This window comes from Empidonax traillii, unplaced genomic scaffold (assembly GCF_003031625.1).
Source record: "Empidonax traillii isolate 1590-97213 ecotype Southwest subspecies unplaced genomic scaffold, ASM303162v1 scaffold342:size1861417, whole genome shotgun sequence".
NCBI classification, from domain to species: Eukaryota; Metazoa; Chordata; class Aves; order Passeriformes; family Tyrannidae; genus Empidonax; species Empidonax traillii.
The window spans coordinates 723,362-744,545 of record NW_020955535.1 but is presented as its reverse complement, the minus strand read 5'-3'; the positions used below and the strand labels follow the sequence as shown (position 1 = coordinate 744,545).

General features: G+C 40.0%; 1 protein-coding gene across 1 annotated transcript in view; it reads left to right on the top strand.

The window, feature by feature from the left end:
* Nucleotides 1-21,184, top strand: part of TRAPPC9 (trafficking protein particle complex 9) — a 444,311-nt gene that overhangs the window by 15,264 nt on the left and 407,863 nt on the right. Inside the window, exons 5-9 of the mRNA XM_027892205.1 lie at nucleotides 412-438; nucleotides 1,678-1,799; nucleotides 3,492-3,617; nucleotides 8,150-8,366; nucleotides 10,245-10,443. Coding sequence (XP_027748006.1) covers nucleotides 412-438; nucleotides 1,678-1,799; nucleotides 3,492-3,617; nucleotides 8,150-8,366; nucleotides 10,245-10,443 — 691 coding nt within the window. The remainder of the gene's footprint in view (nucleotides 1-411; nucleotides 439-1,677; nucleotides 1,800-3,491; nucleotides 3,618-8,149; nucleotides 8,367-10,244; nucleotides 10,444-21,184) is intronic.

Here is a 21,184-nt window from a genome sequence, read left to right as displayed (position 1 = left end):
TTACTTGAAAATGTTATTCTAGACTATTGTCATATTAAATGAGCTTCCACAAGATTTAAGCACTGTAGGTCCTGGTATTAGAATGTAGTAAGTGGACTGTGATGGGAACTTGATAACTAAAACAGTGAAGAAAAATGAAAAAAGATACGGCTTTAAATCCTGAAAATTCTGAAATTCTTCTTAAGGTGTCTTAGAATTCATTGCAAGCTTATGGGACTTTTACATTTATTTTTTAAATGAGATTTAACATGTGGTGACTACTTGAGTTATAACTGGTAGTCCTTCAAAACATAAATGATGATCTTGATAAATTTTATGATTTTGTTCAAGCCTGATGTTGTAAAACATAAGAACTTATTTTGTTGGCTATATTTAAGGCTGAAAAAAAATCATTTTTGTTCCTCCTTTTAGGGGCACAGGAAGTTCTCATTGATCCAGGTACATTATTTTCCTGCATGTTTCCAAAGTATTTTCTTTTTACTTCGTGAATGTGTTTTGCATTTGTGTAGATAGCTACTGCCACTTGCCAAAACTAGCAGTGATCCTTGTTGCTTCATTTTTTTTGGCTATAAATCTGGAGGAAGCAATGAGATTGGAGGGTAAATGGCACAAAATAAATGATATAGTTCCGTGATTGTGTCGCTGTAAATTCAAATCAACATTATTTCTTCCCATGAGTAGTGAGGATTTGTAAATTTTTTTTTAACTGACAGACCTGACTGGTCTCCTGTAGTGTCATGGTGCTCTTTCAGTCATCGTGAACATTTTTCACTTAACTTCCATGAAAATCCCTGTTAATCTACAGGTGTGCTTGGTTCGATTTGTAAGGTTGATAAACCTATAAGAAAATTTGCTTTTTAGCATTTGAGCATGTAAAACAACATATTTCTAAACATGGAGAGGGAGCAGAAAGTCTCTTTCACAGTAGTTTTCAACTGTCTACTGAGAGTCAGGGCTGACTTCGAAACACAAGAGATTTTCTTGCCATTTCAGTAGAGAAACCTCCCAGAGAAATAAATTCCCACATAATCCTGCAGATTAGGTAACACATAACAAGGTATTGAGCCTTGCCAAACCTTTGATGTATTTTCTCACTTTTATTATGCTAACCCTTCAATAAAATCGAATTCTAGAAATAAGATTTTCATGTTCTTTCTAATATCCCAGATTTCCTTGGCTTCTGTTTCGCATTCTTACCCCTTCTGCATGTGAAGACTCTTTCTGTCTCTCACATTCTTTCTTAGAGATGAAAACCAATTTCTCACTGTTTTGTCTGAGCCTTTTTTCTTAGGTGTGCTTTAGAGATGCAGTTCCAAAGTAGAGCAAGGAATAGTTCAGAGATCGAAGTTGCATATTCAGATGTGGCCATAATCTAATTCTGGCAATCTGTTACTTTTTCATAGTCTAAATATTCATTTAAGTGAAGAAAAATTATGGTGAAAGGTTATTTTCTGTTTGTTTGGCTCATAACTGAGTCCATTTTCCTTGTGTGCTGTTTGAAATACCACAGTAAAACAGAAGTAGTGTTTCCAGCCAGAGCCTGATTTAGTTCTAGGTAGGGCAGGTGTACTCTGTGTATTCCTTGTCAGACCTACAGCATATCCTAGATTTATTTTTAGGTGTTCACCACTTTGTAGCAAAGTCCTTGTGCTCATTCCTTACCCCGTTCTGTTCCAGGTGCTCTGACTTCCAATGGTATAAATGCAGATACCAGTGCAGAGATAGGACGTGCCAAGAACTGCCTGAGCCCTGAGGACATCATAGATAAATACAAGGAAGCCATTTCTTACTATGGCAAGGTAATGCTGCTTATTTTTGAGAGACTTCACTAAAATCCTTTTCAAGAGTGAACTGCTGTGGTCTTGGGTTGGGAGGATCTCCTAGAGCACATGCTGGGAACTTTGTAAAAACAGTTTCCAGCTCAACTGGAGCAATTTTTAGGTTTTTGTGCAAGTGCTCAGAGCCTGAGATGGTAAAGGGAGCTTAATGTCTACATTCATAATAGGAAAAGAAAAAGAATGATTTCATACTGTGACATTCATGGCTCAGTGTCCACATCAACATTAAAGATAAGTTTCATGGATTGCAGTGGAGTTATTTATGCTTCAATCATTTCTAATTTCAGGTATTTCTCTGATATACAAAGTATCTTTAGACTAAGCTGGGTAAATATAATGGGCATTTCCATGTTGGTTTTGAAGGGAGACTCTCCAAATGAAACAAGATCATTGTGCTCACGAGTTAATTTATGGTGTGGAGCAGTGAAAGGTGATAGTTTTGGGTATAGTGTCAGATAAATTGGAATCAATAAAACAGTTATTCTCAAGGTTGCATTCAGCTTTTTAGTGTTACCTTAAGGGCACATTGCTCATCTTTAGAAGTATGAAATTATTGGACTTCGTTGGACTTGGGGCAGGATTTTATATTTTGATTATAATGATATACATGATGTTCTCGGCAAGTAATAACTGTACTTCACTGCAGCTTCACTTGCAAATACCAAAGAGCTTTTTTGTGTTGGGACTGATATGTGTCTTCAAGACAAGCACAGTTCCCTTCTGTCTGTTCAAGTTCTACAGACAGAGCAACTCCTTGCTCTGATGCTGAGGAAGCAGCACGTTTTACATATTATTTTATGTTATCACTGAGCTGAAGAAAACTTTTGTAGCACCTTCTAAAATGGATTCAATCTCCAGTGATTTTCTTCTGCTGATATAAATGCACAAGAGAGGAATCTGCAACTGCTGTGGTAGATTAACTCCTGCATTTTGTTAGGAGATTTCTTTCCCCCCGTTAGTTTTCAAACGTGATAAATCCCTGAACAGAGTTTATCTGCAGCAGGAGATGGGCTGGCTCAAGTGTCCAGTATCAGTGCTGTTTGAGGAAACAACGAGCTCAGCTTGTTTGTCTAGAAAATTGCCTGTTTGTTGTCTGAGCTCAAACAGATCAATGCACGTTGTCTCCTGCCTTCCTTGAGCAAGCTAAATAACCAAACATTTGCAGAGGATGTTTTGTAAACTAGAACACTCAGAGTGGTTTGTAATTCTCTTGTCATCAGTGAATCTGTTCTATTTAAATAAAGAGAAAATTGATTCAGTAATAAAAATACTTTTGCTTCCATACCTATTGCACTGTGAAAGTAGAATTGATTTGCAGGCACACCACCCACACCCACAATATATGGGCTTATCCAAAATGGTACTAATATTCCCAACTTTTCTCCTCATGTGAACTCTCAGAAGCTGTGCAGTGTCTCAAAATGAGAGAAGTGAGCGAAGAGGCTGGAAACGATTGTTTTGCATAATAACATTTTAGTTGACACCTTAATTTTCACTCGGGCATATGTTGATAATTTAACAGTGCAGTCATTAGCATTAAGGAATTGCTGGGTTTGGCAGATGTGACAGCTGATTTATGTGCTGAGCAGAAATGCTTATAAAACCTAACAGGTGCAATCCTTCAATATTATTTTCATTTTCTCCCTCTCCAAGTACAAGAACGCTGGTGTGATCGAGCTGGAAGCTTGTGTGAAGGCAGTGAGAGTCCTTGCAATACAGAAGAGGAGCATGGAAGCCTCTGAGTTTCTGCAAAATGCAGTTTATATCAACCTTCGCCAGGTTGGTGTGGAAAGTCCAGTAATTTTTCTCTCCTCGTGTTACAGAATGTGCTGACAGTTACTCAGGTTCAGGAGACTGCAGTTTATTTTCTGTTTCACCACCTTCCTTCTCACTAGGACTTGACATCTGAGGATTTTCACATCTGTGAGTCTGGCTTAAAAGGTATTCAGAGTTCATCTGAAAACATGAGGACTTAGTCTGAGATTAAGGACTCTATTGGTGGTTCTCCCTTGAGAAGGAAAAAAACCACTCCGTTGTTGTTCTCTTGTGATGTTTTAGCAGGGAAAAAAACAGCTGCTTGGGACTGATCTGCAGTGGATCTTTTTAATTTTCTTGATTGCATCTCATTCAATGAAACTGTGAGCAAATCAGGAATGGCCTCTTGCAGAGTAAGCTGAAGGGTCTGATTAGCGCTGTTAATCAATTGAGTTTTTATTGTGTAGTGCAAAGTGTTAATTAAACCAAATCAGAAGGAAATTCAGGGGAGAAAATCAGTATCCAGAACTGTGGGAACAGTGTTCAGTACTACCAGGACCAACATTTGATCAGTGTGTCAAGCTTGGTGTTGGTGTCACTGGTTACAGAGAGACTGCAGTGGTTGAAGAATAAGAGCAGTTGGATTTCTTACTGGTTTTTGGTTTTTGCTCATTACATATTGATAAGATGAGCAGTTCAAGTCCACACTATTAAGCTTGTTAAACCCAGCCAGGGACAGCAAATTTATGAGGGAGGTAGAAACCTTTCTTTCATTTGCAGAGAATCCTTTCTCTGGAGTCAATTTTCTAACTCAACATAAATGAGAAATTAATTAATTGATAAGGTATCATACAAATCATCAATTCTGTTACAGAGTAACTGCAGTATTGTTGTTATGTTGCTTTTCTTCTGGAAGGAATTACTGCCATGGTGAGAATCCCCCGTTCTCCTCCCTGACACACTCACTTTTGCAACTTCTACTTTATATGGGAGATAAAAAAATAACACCTAGTGAATGGCAAAGTATATAGGTCACTTCAGTAGCTGATAAGTATTGCCAGTAATACCCAAACACAAAGCTTGGCAGCAAGAAACACGTGCCCTGATCAAATCTTGCCAGAAAACCTCCTACCAGCACAACCCAAACCACTTCAGGCTTGGACCTCTGTGTGGCTGGGGAGCAACTTGGCTTTATTATGTGAAGTATGAATAACATAATCCTTCCAGGGCTGGGGAATGTATTTTCCATAAAGAGGGGTATGAATGGGAATTATATTTACAGCTCTGCAAGATTTACAGCATATAACACGGAAGCAAATAATAGTTATATTTCTAATTTGGTCTAACTCAGTCATCCTGTGATACCTGAGGGAAACAAGCTGTAGGACAGTGTTTTTCACTTGCAGGTAGAGAGAACATCAGCACAACCAATATTCAACAGCAGCAAAAACACCTCACAGGATAAAGTGCAAGACTCATAAACAGGAAAACTTAGTTTCTGACCATAAATTCAGTCTCCTGCTCAGTCTACTGATATTATGTAATTGGTGTTTTCTGATGAGCTGCGGGGTAATCAGACTTAACTTTGCATCCAGTTATGAGGAATAAATTGTAAACTCTAATTACAAAGAAAGCGAGGTTATAAAATTTTAATGTAGTGAGGAATAATTAAAAAACAAAAAGCTGCGTTCTTGAAAGCTTGGCCTGGAACAAGGCTGTGAAAAAACTGGCTCCCTTGCTTGGGGAGGCAACTCCAGCCTTTCCAGGTGCAGCTGTAACTTGGTTGGGTGTAACAGTTAAAGGAAAATCAACCAGGTGGAAAAGGTGCTGTGCTTCAGGTGGTGGCTGTTTTGCAGCCCCTTTAGAGGCATTAAGCTTTTATAAATCTGTAAGGAAAGATGTTTGGGAATGGTCCTCTCCTGCCCATTCCTGCAGAATGCCTGCTAAAGCCTTCCCAGGATTAATTACTTGGAGTTTCTATGTGGAGTTTTCTCCTTTTTTTTTTTTTTTTTTTTTTTTTTTTTTCTTTTTTTTTTTTTTTTTTTTTTTTTTTTTTTTTTCTTCCCTTTTCTTCTATTTAATTCCTGTGTGGTGACACATAACTTTGTGCTGAAGGAAAATGCAATTTTGCTGTCTTTGTGGTGATGAAAACACAGTTTCCTGAAATGGCAGAACATACTTGAGTAATGTTGAGTGACGTTGTCTTGTGTCAGTTCTGAAGAAAATAACAACTTCAGCTTCAATAATGGCCTGGAACTTTCCACAGTGATTTGCTGGTCTGTCTGTGCCTCTTCACATCCTGAAGGATGAAGATTTCCTGGTGCCCTCTGAAAACTTTTCTTTGCCGTCTCTCATGTATCGCTCTGTGCAAAATTAGAAGAGGCTTTTAAAACCAGACTATTTTTGTAACTATATCAGGATTTAAGTGACTAAAGGATGTTTTGAAGCTTCAGTTAAGACCTGATTATTCCTATGAAAGCTCACCGAGTGTGGTTTGCATCTCCCTTTGGCTCTCCAAGGCTTTAAGCTTCCGAAGTTGCGTGCACTGGTTGATACTTTCAGTTTTGAAGAATGAGCTGCAGAAACGCTCTTCCTGTCCCTCAGTGCTGTTTTTGGATGAAGTTTATCATTTGAAACGCCTTTGCAAAACGTGTCAGCAGCTTTGGAGTAATTTTAAATACGTTTTATTGCCTTTGGATGTGCCTGCCTGCTGCTGTGCACTAGGTGTCAGCATTGGCCCGTGTTGCTGGTTACTGGGATGGAGAGTTGGAAGTACTTGGTTATCATCCAGAGTTTCTGGTGAGGCCACACCTTGAGGATTGTGTTCAGTTCTGGGCCCCTCAGTTCAGGAAAGACATTGAGGTGCTGGAGCAGGTCCAGAGAAGAGCAACGAGGCTGGTGAAGGGACTTGAGCACAAGTGCTGTGAGGAGAGGCTGAGGGAGCTGGGGTTGTTTAGCCTGGAGAAGAGGAGGCTCAGGGGTGACCTCATCACTCTGCAACTACCTGAGAGGAGGTTGTAGCCAGGTGGGAGTTGGTCTCTTCTCCCAGGCAATCAGCAGCAGGACAAGAGGGCACGGGCTTAAGCTGTGCCAGGGGAGGTTTAGGTTGGATATTAGAAAGAAGTTCTTTACAGAGGGAGCGATCAGGCATTGGAATGGCCTGCCCAGAGAGGGGGTGGGTTCACAGTCCCTGGAGGTTTTTAAGATGAGGCTGGATGTGGCACTCAGTGCCATGATCTGGTAATCACAGTGGGGTTGGATCAAGGGTTGGACTTGATGATCTCAGAGGTCTCTTCCAACCCAGTTAATTCTATGATTCTGTGATTCTGTGGCAGTTTGTTCTTGTCTGTCTGATTCCACAGCAAGATTCTCATTCAGACCAAAGAGGTAAGGAATGGCTGCCTGGGGCTTGTGCCAGTATATTGATGAGTTAAAGAAGCCCATGGTGGTTGTTCCTTATCAAGTTTGTTTCAACCCTAAGCCTTTAACAAAATTCCACCTCACTAGTTGCCAGTCTGTACACGTATCATAGAATCCTTTAGGTTGGAATAGACCTCTGAGATCATCAGGTCCAACCATTAACCCAGCAGTGCTGAGTCAGCACTGCACCATGTCCCTGAGTGCCACATCTGGACATCTTTTCAATCCCTCCAGGGATGGTGACTCCTGCACTTCTCTGGGCAGCCTTTTCCAGTGCTTGACTCAGCAAAGAAATCTGGGCTGTATCTTCCTGTGATGTTTTGCTACTTTCACATTGTTTTTCACATTGTTGGGAAAGCTCACACTGGACTCATTAATATCCTTTGAAACTTGTTTCGTGGAAGGCAGTGACAAATCACTGGCACAGGTTGCCCAGAGAAGCTGTGGCTGCCCCACCCCTGGAAGTGTCCTAGGCCAGGTTGGATGGAGCTCTGCAAAACCTGGTCTAGTGGAAGGTGTCCCTGTCCATGGCAGGAGGGTTGGAACGAGATGGTCTTCAAGGTCCTTTCCAACCCAAACCATTCTATGATTCAGACTCACAGCGTGAAAATCCCAGTACGGGGCCACGGAATGAAAATTTTGTGGTTTACAAGATTAGAGGCATAAAAATCGAGACAGTAATTTCGTGCTTTCATAGCTTGAGATTTCAAGATTAGATTTAAAGAGATGAAAGTCTTTAACTTAGCAAACCAATAAAATTTTGGAAGCGGTATGTTTTGGCGTTCCTTTTGTGCACATGAATATCTTGTTGAATATCTCCCATACAATGTGGAGCTGTGTAGCTGTTACTGGCTGTTTTGACTGTTTACTTGTTAGTACCACTGACAAATAAAGTTGGTGCAGAACTCCATCTCTGCAGTTTGTGTTAGCTGTTGAACCAAGCTTAAGTTTTCCTGGCAGGAGAAGTACATGCCTGGCTATGTGCGAAATCCCCGGCCTTCTGCGGTGCTGGAGATGTCTCCTACATATATATATATTTTTCTTCTTTCTCCTCCTGCTATTTTTCTTAAACTCAGATGCACACTTTAAAATTCAGATTAAACCCAGTCTCCTTCTCTTTCTCCTCTCCATGTCAGCTCTCAGAGGAGGAGAAGATCCAGCGTTACAGCATCCTCTCGGAGCTGTACGAGCGGATCGGTTTTCACCGCAAATCGGCTTTTTTCAAGCGCATCGCGGCCATGCAGTGTGCGGCCCCCAGCATCCCCGAGCCCGGCTGGAGGGCCTGCTACAAACTCCTGCTGGAGACTCTCCCTGGTTACAGTTTGTCACTGGATCCCCAGGATTTCAGCAAAGGTAGGTGGCTCTGGGAAAGTGGGGGTCACCACAGCAGGACACCCAGCTGGCTTCCTGTTACTGATTTCCTGGAGGGATTTCATATTTTGATGTTTCAAACCAAAGTGATTTGCTAGTCTGAAGCTGACTGCAGCAGTTGTTTAACACTGTACAGTCACTTTTTCTTAGTGTTGTTTCATTACTCCTGTGCAGGAGTGGACTCGATGGTCCTGATGGTCCCTTCCAACTTTGGCATCCTCTGTGATTCTGTAATAATTTCAGATTTCCTGAGCCACTGCTGAATGCGTTGCTGTGTTCCTCTGTTTGCAGCAGGGAATTTTGTTTTATTTATGAAAACTTGATTTCTAATGTTTTTCAGAAACGTCTTTGCACCTCTCAGTAAAAAAAAAAAAAAAAGGGTCATATTTTAATTTGGAATATTTTTTTCAATTAAATTGTATTTCCTTTGATATTTGTTGCTGACAAAAAGAGTGTAGGAAGAGAGAATGTACTGGGAAAAACATGCTGTGACCTGGGATGGGAGTGTGTTGGGAGAAGAGGCTGTAAAAGTTCTGCAAGAAGTGACAATGAAAAAAAGGCAAAAAAAAATGACATGATTGGTGTTTATCTCTCATTTTCACCTCAGCTTTATGTTGTGTTGAAGTGCTCTGTCTGATTTTTACCCCCAAAGTGGCTCTTTTAGAGGCACGTGGAAGGATCACTGTACACTTTCAGAGCTACTTGATAGAAACGACGTTTCACACGTGGGGAAATAATGAGAGTCTTGTGTGCAAAATATAAACTCTCCAGGTTTGGTTGCAGTAAATATTCCTCGAGCAGTTTGCCAAGTGCTGAAGGGTGATATTAGAAGGAAGGCTGTTGAGAAGTTTGTGAAGTATTGCACATCTTGGAATATTTGTTATTTAAAAATGACTGCTCTTCCTTACTGCTAAAAGCAGGTTAAGTTTCAGGAGGAGTGTTGCATAAAACAGTTTTGAGAGAAAAGTTACGTTATGATGGTCTGTTTATTGTTACAACAGATGCTTTGCAAACAGGAAATAATTCATTGTCTGAAACTTGGTTTTTAAAGACTGAAAATTGGAATATGGGCATCGTGTTCTAAAGTTTTATTGTTTTTTACTGACTTTTATTGCCAGGAAAGCATTTAGAGAAAATATCTCTTTCTTTATCTTTAAAGAGAGTTAAGAATTTCTTGATTTTTTTTTTTCCCATGAAGATATGTGGTGATGGGACAAGGGGGAATGGCTTCAAACTGACAGAGAGTAGGTTTAGGTTATATATGAGGAAGAAATTCTTCCCTGGGAGGGTGGGGAGGCCCTGGCACAGGTTGCCCAGAGAAGCTGTGACTGCCCCATCCCTGGACTTGTTCAAGGCCAGGTTGGATGGGGCTTGGAGCAACCTGGTCTAGTGGAAGGTGCCCCTGCCCATGGCAGGAGGGTTGGAACGAGATGATCTTCAAGGTCCTTTCCAACCCAAACCATTCTGTGATTTTATGATTTCAGTAACAATTAAGTTTCTGTATGAAGTGAATTTCTTGCCCAGAGAATCTAAGAAAATATAAAACTTCTCAGGTTTTATGGATCGTTTGGTTTTTCCCTCATGGGAAGCGTTAATTTCATTTTCTGAATTTTAATGATACATTTATTAGTTGATAGACAAGTCTATAAAACAAAAATTGATTTTCATGTTTGGGTATCCAAGCAAACTCTAAAGACCCTAATTTTTGTTTTGAGATTTGGACTTTGTAATTACCGGTTCCGTTGGGTGATTGTTACGAGTGTCATAAAATTACCGCTTAGTGTGTAAAGAAAACCCAAATCAATGTGTTTGTGATGACTTCTGGCTTTCAAAAGCACCCAATTCCTGTTTCCTTGGCAGGCACCCACAGAGGATGGGCTGCGGTGCAGATGCGTTTGCTCCATGAGCTGGTCTACGCTTCCCGACGGATGGGCAATCCTGCCCTGTGTGTCAGGCACCTGTCCTTCCTCCTGCAGACCATGCTGGATTTCCTTTCTGACCAAGGTAGGACTTTTTCAAAAGAGGGAGGTATTTGCATTTTCTTCTGTCCTACGGTCAAGTGATGTGACTGTTTTGGAGTGTATCTGATATCTAATTTGAGCAGTAACAGAGAGTTGGAACAAGATGATCTTTAAGGTCCCTTCCAGCCCAGATCATTTCTGTGTTTCTAACCTGCAGAAGCTGAGTGTGATGGAGTGGAGTTAAACAGTTCTAACCAGGACAGTGGGCTGAAGTTTCTCTTAAGTTTCTTTAATTTTTTTTTTTAAGTTCAGCAATGTTTTAATGGGACTTAATAAATTTTCCAGTGGCGTGAATGTGTCTGTGGATGATTTTTAGAAATGGGAACGATGCGTGTGAAGACCCTTCTGTGGGGAAAGGGCTGTGCAGCATTTACAGAATCACCTGGAAAAGCCCAAAGTGACAGCTGTTGGGTTTGTGTTATGTTTCTTAGGAAAAAAAAATATTTCAGGCTGACTTTATCACCCAGCTTAATGAGACTAATGAGCTCAGTGAGTGCTGAAAGGTTTTAAAAATTGTTTTTGCTTCTCAGTAAGCCAGGTAAGAAATGCATTTTTTTCCAGCTATTCCCTTGTGTATCATGAAAAGGGTGGAAGGGAAAAAAATGTAGGTTTTTTTTTTTTTCTTTTCTGCTTTAGCTATGGCCAAATATCTCTCCTTGGTGACTCCTGCAGCAAAGAACTTTAGGTCTTTGCCTACCTAATTCCCTCTTTTTGGTGGCTCAAATCAGTAGTGGAAGAAGGAGAAAAGCTGAAAAACTGGAATAAATGATCTTTTTGTCTGTAGATCTTATTGGCTGTCAAAAGGTCCTTGAATTTTCCAGTACTTATAGATTGCTAATCCTTAGTCCTAAAAAAGTTTGAAATCTTTAAGAGAAGCGACTTGTGTGTTTCTTGCCTTCAGACCTTGTATGTCTGAGTAGAGCATCCCATTCCAGGAGTCCTGTGATAACTGGGATGTTTTGTACCTTTGAGGAATCAAATCTTTTCTCTCCTTCTCCCCTTCCTTCTGGCTTGGCGTTCTTTGGTAATTCTTCTGAACATTGGTATGGTGTGATCACGGAATCATTAAGGCTGCAAAAGACCTCCAAGGTTGTCAAGCCCAACCTGATGTTATGCAAGGATTGATTTTTTTATTTTTTTTTTTTAAATATCAGAATATTAGGAAAAAATAAACCAGCAAACCTCCTTTATCTTGGGTTGTAGTAAAGGACAGGAACAAGACTACTGAATGTATAGGATTATGTTCTTACTCTGAATTGTTTCCCTTAACTGTTAAAAAGGTTTTGTGATCAGTATTCTCTGATAATCACATGACTGAAATGCCCAGGTTTTCTTGCCCAACTGGAGGTTTAATTAGGAAACGGAAATAATCCAGTGGCATTGGAGTTCAAGAATGCTACGATTTTACTATTTTTCTGGGCTGCATAGAAAGTTGCCAAGTTACCAGTTACTGGGTGGAGGAAGACTCACTCTTCTGAAAATTAGGTTTTTCCTTGAATGTCTTCTTTCTTAAATAAACTTCTTATTTTTAAAACTTGATGTTAATAATCCAGTAAATCCTATGCTTATATTTAAAGTTCAGGTAGTTTGCAGATCATCTTTAAAAATGAAATAAATAGAAGGAAAAAGTCTTAAACTGAGAGGAAGTTACCAGCTAAACATTTCCAGCTGGCACTGGAACTTGATCTTCTAACCCTTTTTTTTTCCTCTCAGGAGATTAGCTGCTTCAAGACACAGCAGAGGAATATTTTCTAGTTTGTTAACCTAATTCTATTCATTTTCTAGTTCAGTTGAAGTTGGAATACTGGGACTTCAGAAAACAGAAAAAAATGATTTATTCTTCCAGTAGAAGTTCAGCAGATGAGATTTAGTTGTTACAATGAGATCTAGATCTGTTAATTAGAAGCTCTTTCTTCTATTCACAGGACACAAATGAATAGTCAAAACTGGTTTGTGTTTAAAACAAAACTTAATGTTTTAATTGAATGACACTTATTTTAAAATACAACTTTTGTTTGTGTTTACTTGAATTTACTTGAATCTGCAACCATGCAGCCTGACAAATCTAAATAAAAAGTATCATCAAGTAAATGAGAGATGTCATCACTATTTTAACAACGTGGAAGCTAAGAATCTGGTTTAAAATAAAGCTATTTAGTTACGTAAATATGTAAAATGCAGTCTTCTGCTCAGCAAAAAGAGGTACCAAATTCTACATGAAAGCTCTAATCTCAAGCCATTATGTTTTAATGTTAACATTTCCCTTGAGAGTCACTTTCCTTAAATAAGAATTAAAATGTGCAATTGCGAAGTTGCTTGGTGTTTAAATCTGTCTTTTCCATAATGCTTTTTGAAACAAGGCTGTGTGTGCAGCTCAGTGAATTTGAGTTGGGTAAGGTCAGATACTTGGGGAAAACTCCAATATTTTACTGTGGGTCTTTCCTGATAATCTTCACCCAGCGTAAAAGGACCGTGGTTTGTGTTGTGTGCAGGTGATTCTGAGTTGGCTCATCTGTTCAGGCCTCTTTAACCACAGAACTGTTTGGAAGGAGCTGCTGAGGGAATGTGACTGTGCACACAGAAAGCACTCACAGAGGGCACAGCAGGTCCCTCACCCTGCTGGCTCACGTTGTCCCAGACATTCAGCAGGTTTCCAGCTGTCATTCCTGCTGTTTGGCTGCTGGTGGCAAAGATCTGGGTGTGCTGAGGTGACCATGCATAGCGTGGACGAGACTAGGAATGCTTCATTCTTTTTTTTTTTTTTTTTTGTGGGCTAGCTGAGCTCATTAAAGATACTCAAAGTTTGGCTGGTTTGTTATCTGTGAAATAAAGTGCACTTTCCAGTGCTTCTCGGTGTAGCTCTGCTAAGATCTTGTGATCCTTGTGCTTGAGTTCTTTCCAGCCTTCTAGTGAGGTGACAGCCTTCACATCCAAGATCTCTCCTGCTCTGTCTGTCAGGCACTTAATTAATTAAACCACTGACTCTATAATGATTAAACATGAGGAAATAATTTTTCACCTGTTGACCCAGAGTTCTTGGATGTCTTTATTCTTCAGTTGACAACTGTACTTCCTGGAATATCCTGGTGTGCCTTCCCATCCTTCCTCTTCGTGGTTGATTCTTGTATAATTGGACCCTCCTTTAGTTCCAGCTGCATCCTCTGTGACCAGACTTTAGGTGGGAAGTTGGTTCCCTAAGCAGTTTGGCTGGGGTTTGGGATTGTGGAAGCTAAAATGAAGGTGCTACATTGACCTTCTGACTCCAGTTTTACCTGTTTATCCTGGACAGTCAGCAGGCAAAGGTGACAAGACAAATGACAAATGTTCCATGTTTTTTTATTTGTCATGGGTTTCGATTTTGGATGCAACCAGCATGACTGACTGGGCTCTCTTGGAACCCTTTGGGTGCTTCTCCACTCAGCTGGGTTGTCAGTACAGGTACCATTGCACTGTTAGCAAAGTGTTTGGTATCTCAAAATGTCTCTTCTGCTGAACCAAATTCCCCAGATGGACAGGAAGACTCTTTAAGAAACAGAACTACACTGGCTGTGTGAAGAGTGACTTGTGTGGCCTCTCATTCATGTGCATGTCAACCTTTCAGCACCAGAAGGACACAGAATAGTGGATATCATGCAATCCACAATCTTTGTGATGATCTTTGCCTTTAGTCTTCTCAGCAGCAGCAGTGACCAAAAATAAACAGGGCACATTCCACAGCCGTCAGGTTGGCAAGTCAGATAAACTTGTTCTTCCAGTTTAGCTGGTGTGGCTTTTGGTGCTTCTTAGCTCACCAAGTGGAAGACTTTGAATAATTTTAGCTTATTTATCTTCCTAGTGGTGTCATAAAGAAATTTGTTCTAGCCCTAGCAAGCAAAAAATTATATCCTGGGCTTCATTTACAGATATCTCTGTGACAGGGGCACGTCCTTCCCAGAGTGGATACTCATCAGCCTGGCCACAGTCACTGATTCTACTGAAAGACACGAAATCTTTAGTGAAAGACTTTGTACAGGAAATACCCTGGAGTGGCTGAGAGAATTCCTTGGGCAGGAGTTTTTGTGCTTTATATCAGACAGTGACTGCCTGGCATGGCTGCACTTGCTCAGTGGATGATAAAATCACAGCTCTAAGTAAGAGGAAAGGGTTCTGTTCCTTCCAAAGGTTTTGAGTTGAATTTTAAGAAATATTCTTAGTTTTCTAAATTTCACTGCTGTGATTCCACACTGCATGGTGGCAGGATTCTATCCCTGCTGCAGTACTGCCTATTCCTTGGCACTTCAAAATCCTAGGACATGCTGATCCATGCCATGCAAACCCCAAAAGTTTTTAGGTTTGGCTCCAGGCTGTTTCCTCATGAAGGCAATCCCTCACCTTCCAGAAGATGCTTGTTCTCAGCCTGTACTGAGATCATTGTAACTAATGGAGAATTTCTGCCAAAATTTCTGCTAACTGCTGTTTGAGTTCCCTTCGTCCTCTGGATGAGTTGGGATGGACTTGTCAGTGTTGGCTGGGCAGACCCCCTTGATGCCTTGACAGCTTGGATTTGTTTGTGGCTGAGACTTCACACCAGTGATGTGAGAGCTTTCCAGAACCTTTTCATCCTCCTTCCCAGTCTCCTGTGCTCAGGTCAGGGCTGGTGTGTCAACTGCCAGGATGAGGTTGTGGCCTTTTGCAAAGAAGTGATGAGCTTGATCCAAGAAAAAGCCCCCAAACCTTGTTTATCTTCAGAAATGATGGTTTGGTGATGTCAGACGTGGTGTCTTACAACTCCTAAAATACGCCTTTCCATCTCACAGTCTGAGAGGGGAAACTTGTGCAGTATTTTAGATGGTTTTATTTATAGAACAGATTGCATTTGCATTCACTTGGTGTTACTTGAATTTCAAATTGCTGTGTAGAAATAAGGAAATAGGTGAAATAAGGAAGAATATTAAAGTGTGCTCGTGAAAATTGAGAGCTGGACCAAAAATGAGTGTGGAAATGCCCTTAAGTGTAACCCTTTGTAGCCCTCCTGCCAAGCAGCAGGAAGGACCAGACTCGGTTTCTGAGGATCTCTGCCTAAAACATAGTCTTGAATTTCCATGCAAAGCCGGGAAAATGAAGTGGAGCTGCACAGGCACTTGGTGAGTTATAGTTCCTCCCAGGGATTTGACTTAATGGCATTTCATTGGAGAAAGGGATAAGAATAGCCTGGGAGCCTATAAATAACCACTCTGGAGCATGAAGTGATTAAAAACCACCTCTTGTTCTGAGGGACTGCTGGAACAACTTGTGACTCTGTTCACCTGGCCACCTTCCCTTCTCCTCTTTATCTGCCCTGACTTTCTAATTTACCCATTTAGATTCTGTACCACAGGTCCTTGAGACATTCAGCTCATCATTTCAGCTGGAGCTGTTGCTCTCCATTTCTCCCCTCAGTTTGCTGTTTCTCCTGCCTGTTCCCATAGTGCTGCCCCTATTATTTTTTTCTCCTGTTCTTCATATTTAGGTTAGAGGAAGCAAGATTATAAGTGTTAAAAATAAAAGGCACAAGCCCAGAAAAGATTTTGAGGTGTAACTTGCTGAAGTCCTGAAAATGAATAACTTCACATAGAAGCAGGGAGCCTGCCAGGAATGAAGGATAATTGAGGGATAGGAAGAGACAAATTTTTGTATCAGAAAATTTGGATCAAGGTTTTCTTTGTAAGGAGGGAAGATTCCGAGCCTGGTCCTGCCTCTATAGAGAATGAATCCATGGAATTATTACAAAGTGTAATTAGAAATGGTTCAGAAGTGATCTGAACTGTAAAATGAGTGGTAATAAATCTCAGGTAACAAGGTTAAAAGACACTAAAAGAATTTTAAATGGCTGAACTACAAACAGTTGCAGTTAATGGATTCCTTAAATTGTTTTCATTCTCATTTTAAAATTACAGATGGCAAATGCATCCCTGTATATTTTTAAGAGTTCAGAGAGGGATGGAAATTCTTCTAGCTGAGGTGTTTGTGTCCTAGTTATCCTAATGATCCTGGCCATCCCAGGGATTCTCTTGACAGGATTCATCATCCCTTTACATGTCTATGTCTGTCTCAGTACTGATCAAGATGTCTGACCCTGGTCATCAGTGCTTCTCTTGCAGTGAGGTAACCAAATTCCATCCTTTGAACTCCTCTGGAGTTCAGTAAATTTGGCCTCTGCACCGGGTACGTTATAAGGAACTCTGGTAAATAATAATAGATGTGTAACTGCGAGAGTTGTGATCTAAGGGGAAGAAGTTGGAACATCTTTGAAGTGTGACTTGTTTCCAAGGAGTGCGTTTAAATGAGTGTAATTTAGTTAATACAATGTTCCTGAATTATAATAAAAACTCCAAACCAAACAACACCTCTTGGTACATTGATTAATTTTTAATTTTTAATGATTATAAGAGATGGAAGGAAACAATAAGTGAATGAGATTAGGGTGTGCAGGAAGGAGTTTCTTAGTCATGTGCTCAGCAATAACGAAAACATCTCTGTATTATTGTTTTTCAGCCCAATTCCAAAGCACAGCCCCATCCCAGCCACTGTGCAGAAAATGAACTCTACCCCAACCCAAAGCAGCCACTTGGCCAAACAACTGTAAGCTTTTAGGGAACTGGCAAAAATGACAATATCACAATTCCTTTCTGAGCCAGGGTTGCTTAGAAGAGTTTCTAGAGTGGAACTGATTGTTATCATGTTTTTTTGAGAGTGGAAAATAAGGGATCCTGTGTTGGAAACCTGCTCGTAGAAAGTCTGCTGGTGCTGTCACAGGTGATCCCCCAAAATGTGTGTAGTGTACCCACAAACTGCTCTGCTCTGTAGCTTCTCTTTTGTGCCTTTAAATTAGTGCATATTAAACTGCATTTAAATTAGGGCAGCATTTCTCCTAGGTGTCTCCTTGTTGTGTAAATTAATTTTTAGAAAGGTGAAAGTTAGTGATTCCAAGGGCTGAGAAGAATGAAGCTTTAATCAGACTGAGCAGAGAATATATGCAAATTAAAACTTGATGTAAACTTCTGAGCTGAAGTGAGATTTACTTGGCTGGCACTAATGAACTGGCTGTAGTGCTCTGCATTGGCTTTTAGTTGACAAAGTACCTGCAAGTTGATTTTGCCCAACCAATAAACCTTTCAAAAAGGAGCTACTCTGGTTGGTTCTTAAAATATTCAAAATAATGACTTCAGGATAGAGACTGAAATCTTCATGTAATTACCAGGGAATATTTATAGCAGCTTGGGAGGTTCTTAGCCATTAGTTTGAAATATTTGATGGCTTCAGCACAGTGCCATCTCTTATCTGTGCACATATATATATATAAAAGTGTATGTGTGTGTATATATATATATATAAAAATGTGATTGAGCAGACCTGTCACCTCGTGTGTTTGATGTAAAGCAGTGGCACAGTGTGGTGTAAGAATAAATATCTTAAAAAAACCTGAATGTAAATGCTTTCTGACACACTGGAGTAAAAGACTTTGGAGAGTGTACATTAAGTAGGAGGAAGCTCCTTAGAAGTCATTTCATTCTTCTTATTCATCGTGGTACCGTGACTTTTGCTGCTTTTCATCTCATTCTGTGTTTTCTTTGGTTGTGTGCCAGCAAACTCCAGCACAGTTGTGTGTTCTTGCTCCCAAAAGTTGTTTATCTGCAACACTATTTCCTGTTTTTTTTTTTTTTTAAACCCCCACTTTAAAAATAATCTCTCTGGAATTTGTGTTTTCTAGACACAAGCTGACTTTAGTAACCTTGCTGAAGCTGCTTTATTAAGAAGGTGTAATTTATTTTCATGAAATACATGTCTTTTAGAGTGTGGGTTTTTTTTTTTGAAGTGGAACAGATAAATTAAATGGAGTTAACTAACGATAGGGATAAAAAATTTAAATTCGTTTGCCTAGCACCAAGTAGGAAATCCAGCAATTTTTTTAAGTCATACGTAATATGAAAGAAAAAAATAACATGCTGTGAATCAAATGTTTAGTGTTACAGGCAAACCTAAAAGTCTTTCACACGTGATTTACCTTTGCTTAGATTTGTGTGTTGATGAGGAACAGACAAGACCTTCAGCCAACACCATACCCAGATTTGCAGGTAAAACAGCAGGTCACTCATTACAGTAAAATTGTGCATTTCTTCATGACAAAAATTTCCTACTGATTTGTTTAGTGTCACCCCTGAGCAAAAGGAATTTTCTCAAAATTAGCTCAAAATTCCTGTCTTCCCGTGGATACCTCTGATCTCCAAGAAGCCTGATTTGGTTAATTGAGGGAAAAGATCCGAGTGTGCAAAGGAAGACACATTGGCAAAGGTTTTATTCTAGAAAACAAAAGATTCCTTTGGAGAAGATGTACTTTAATTGGCAGTGTGAAGACATGAAGCTGTATTTTTAAGAGCTGCTGTTTTTGTGCCAAAGGAAGCTGTTCTAGGAGGTGCTGTATTACTGAAATTCAAATGAATTTTATACGACACTTAACAGACTCAAAACTGATCTCTTTAGCCTAAATCCAAAGGAAGGCACTGGATCAAGGCTGCTACTGAAAGTGGCTTTTTGTATGGAAAATAAATATCCATGTTTACAAGAGGATCATCCAGGTGGTTTGGTGACCTCCCCATGTCATGTCCATTGAGAATGACCGGATGTAATAAGAAAACAACTGAAGAGGTGATTTTCCTGAAGGATGGGAAAACTCAACTGTATGTTAGGGTAGAGAATGGACATGTTTTTGTTTTAAGGTTTCAGGCAGTTTTCTAGTTTTTAAGCAATTAAACTGCCCTTTTCTCAAGCAACAGTCTCTTTCTGGAGGCATTGAAATTTTGAATCATGAGAGACCTCTCTGGCCAAATTGCTGTGACTTTATATAGCAGTATCTTGGGGAAAATGCTGTTTTTGCTGTCTTCTGTCGCTGCCTCTTCCACTCAAAATACAAAATCCAGCAGTTATGCTGTTGTATCTGGGAATTTTTACAAAACCTGCCTTGCTCACAAGCAGCTTTTCAGCAGTCCTTGACTTTTTTTATTGCTGCAGAAGTTATCTGTGCCTAATTTGCCCCACTTTTTGTAAAGGTAGATCTTGTGGTATTTCTTAACATGAAAAAAAATGGTTAATGTTGTTCAGTGGTTTATATGCTGATTTTATAGGTACAAAATACATTTTTTTAGTATTGAACATACACAAACATCAGAAGTTCCCAGAGATGGTGGAGAACTAGATACTGAAATTTTAATGGTGTCTTTCTGATCTCTAATTCCAGCTGTGTCAAATCTTCCTGAGATTTTACCTTAAAAATATTTTTGTGCAAACTGGCTGGGACTTCATGTAGACATTCTATGTAATTATTAAAAATCTTGTAACAGAGGATCATGGTGTTTTTAGTCAGTCTCTTCCCATTCTCTCTGTGGAAGCAGAAAACGTTCTGCTTCTAACACGGCTATTTTTATTTGGGTTTAAAATATATCTTCTTCCTGCAAAGTTAGTAGTAAACTGCTACCTTATTTTTCAAAGATGAGCTGTTACACAGCAAAAAAAAAATGAGTCCTTTGTGTGGATGGAGTTGCTTTCTTTGATACAGTTCACGATGGTCTGTTCTTGACAGCGGGTCTGGCTTTCTGGGCAGCACAGATTAATTATTTTCTTGTGGTTTCTGCCCTTTCCCACGTGAAACAGTGAATTTTGTTAGTCTCCTCTGCATTTATTTAGAGACTTATTTACCTTGATTCCTTAAACAGGTGGGATTCATACTCTGCCAGTGCCTTTCTGGTTTTCCCTGTAAGAACAGCTTTGGAGTCTGTGAGAACAAAGACACATTCATTGCAGGAGACAGTGTTGGGATGAACACCCAGGATTCCTTGCCTTGCTCACCCTGTTCAAGTATCTCATCTCTGAGCAGTCTGAAGTCATGTTTACTTGCTCCATGTATTTTTCAGGAAAATATTAGAGGTGCTGTCTGTTTACTAAAACAGTAGAAAATGCCGTCGCCCCACACCTAGCGGGGTTAATGGGATGGAAAATCAGGTGGTGCTGCCTGCCCAGTCTGTGGTGGTTGCTGTCTGTGAATATTCAGTTTCTACTCCAGCTTTTATGGGGGTCTGAACACATTTTGTGGTCTCTTTGAAATTCTTTAGTTTAAAGAATACTCTGTGTTGTGATGGCAGAGCGAGGCTGGAGATTCCCCTGGAAGCAGACGTGGAATTTTTTTTCTTCTCTAGTTGTAACAGGGCTCACCAAACAATTTTTGTTTTTCCAATACCTTTGGGTATTGGAAGACCATATCTATGTTTCTGGGTGCAAAAATTACTGTTTCTCTTGGTTTTTTTCTGTTGTCAGACAGACTTTTCTGTCCTTTTATGTGCTACTAGTAATTTATTAAGGAGACATTTGCGTCTCTGTCCTGGAGGAGTCGGGTCCAGGCCTGGCTGCTGCAGGAGCTGTCCTTGGACTTCTCCTTTCTGACCATTATTTGCTGTTTTCAAGGGAGAAGGAAAAGCTCAGCCAGCACAAAGCACTCTGGGTACAGGGTTTTTTTTGTTAAAATATTCATTCTGGACTTATCACCAGGGGAAACTGAAGTCAGAAGGCTTTTAGCCATTTGTTTTCTGACTTCCTTTTCCAACATTTTAGCAAGTTGCATAAGGAAATGAAATTGTCTTCCAGTGTGATTGGCAGCTCAGACATAAAATTGTGCCTTTCTTCATTCCCATTCCACCCAGTGCAGGTTGTTCTGCAAGGGACACAACGACTTGATCAAAAAACAACATCAACCAATTGTTTGCCAGGGAA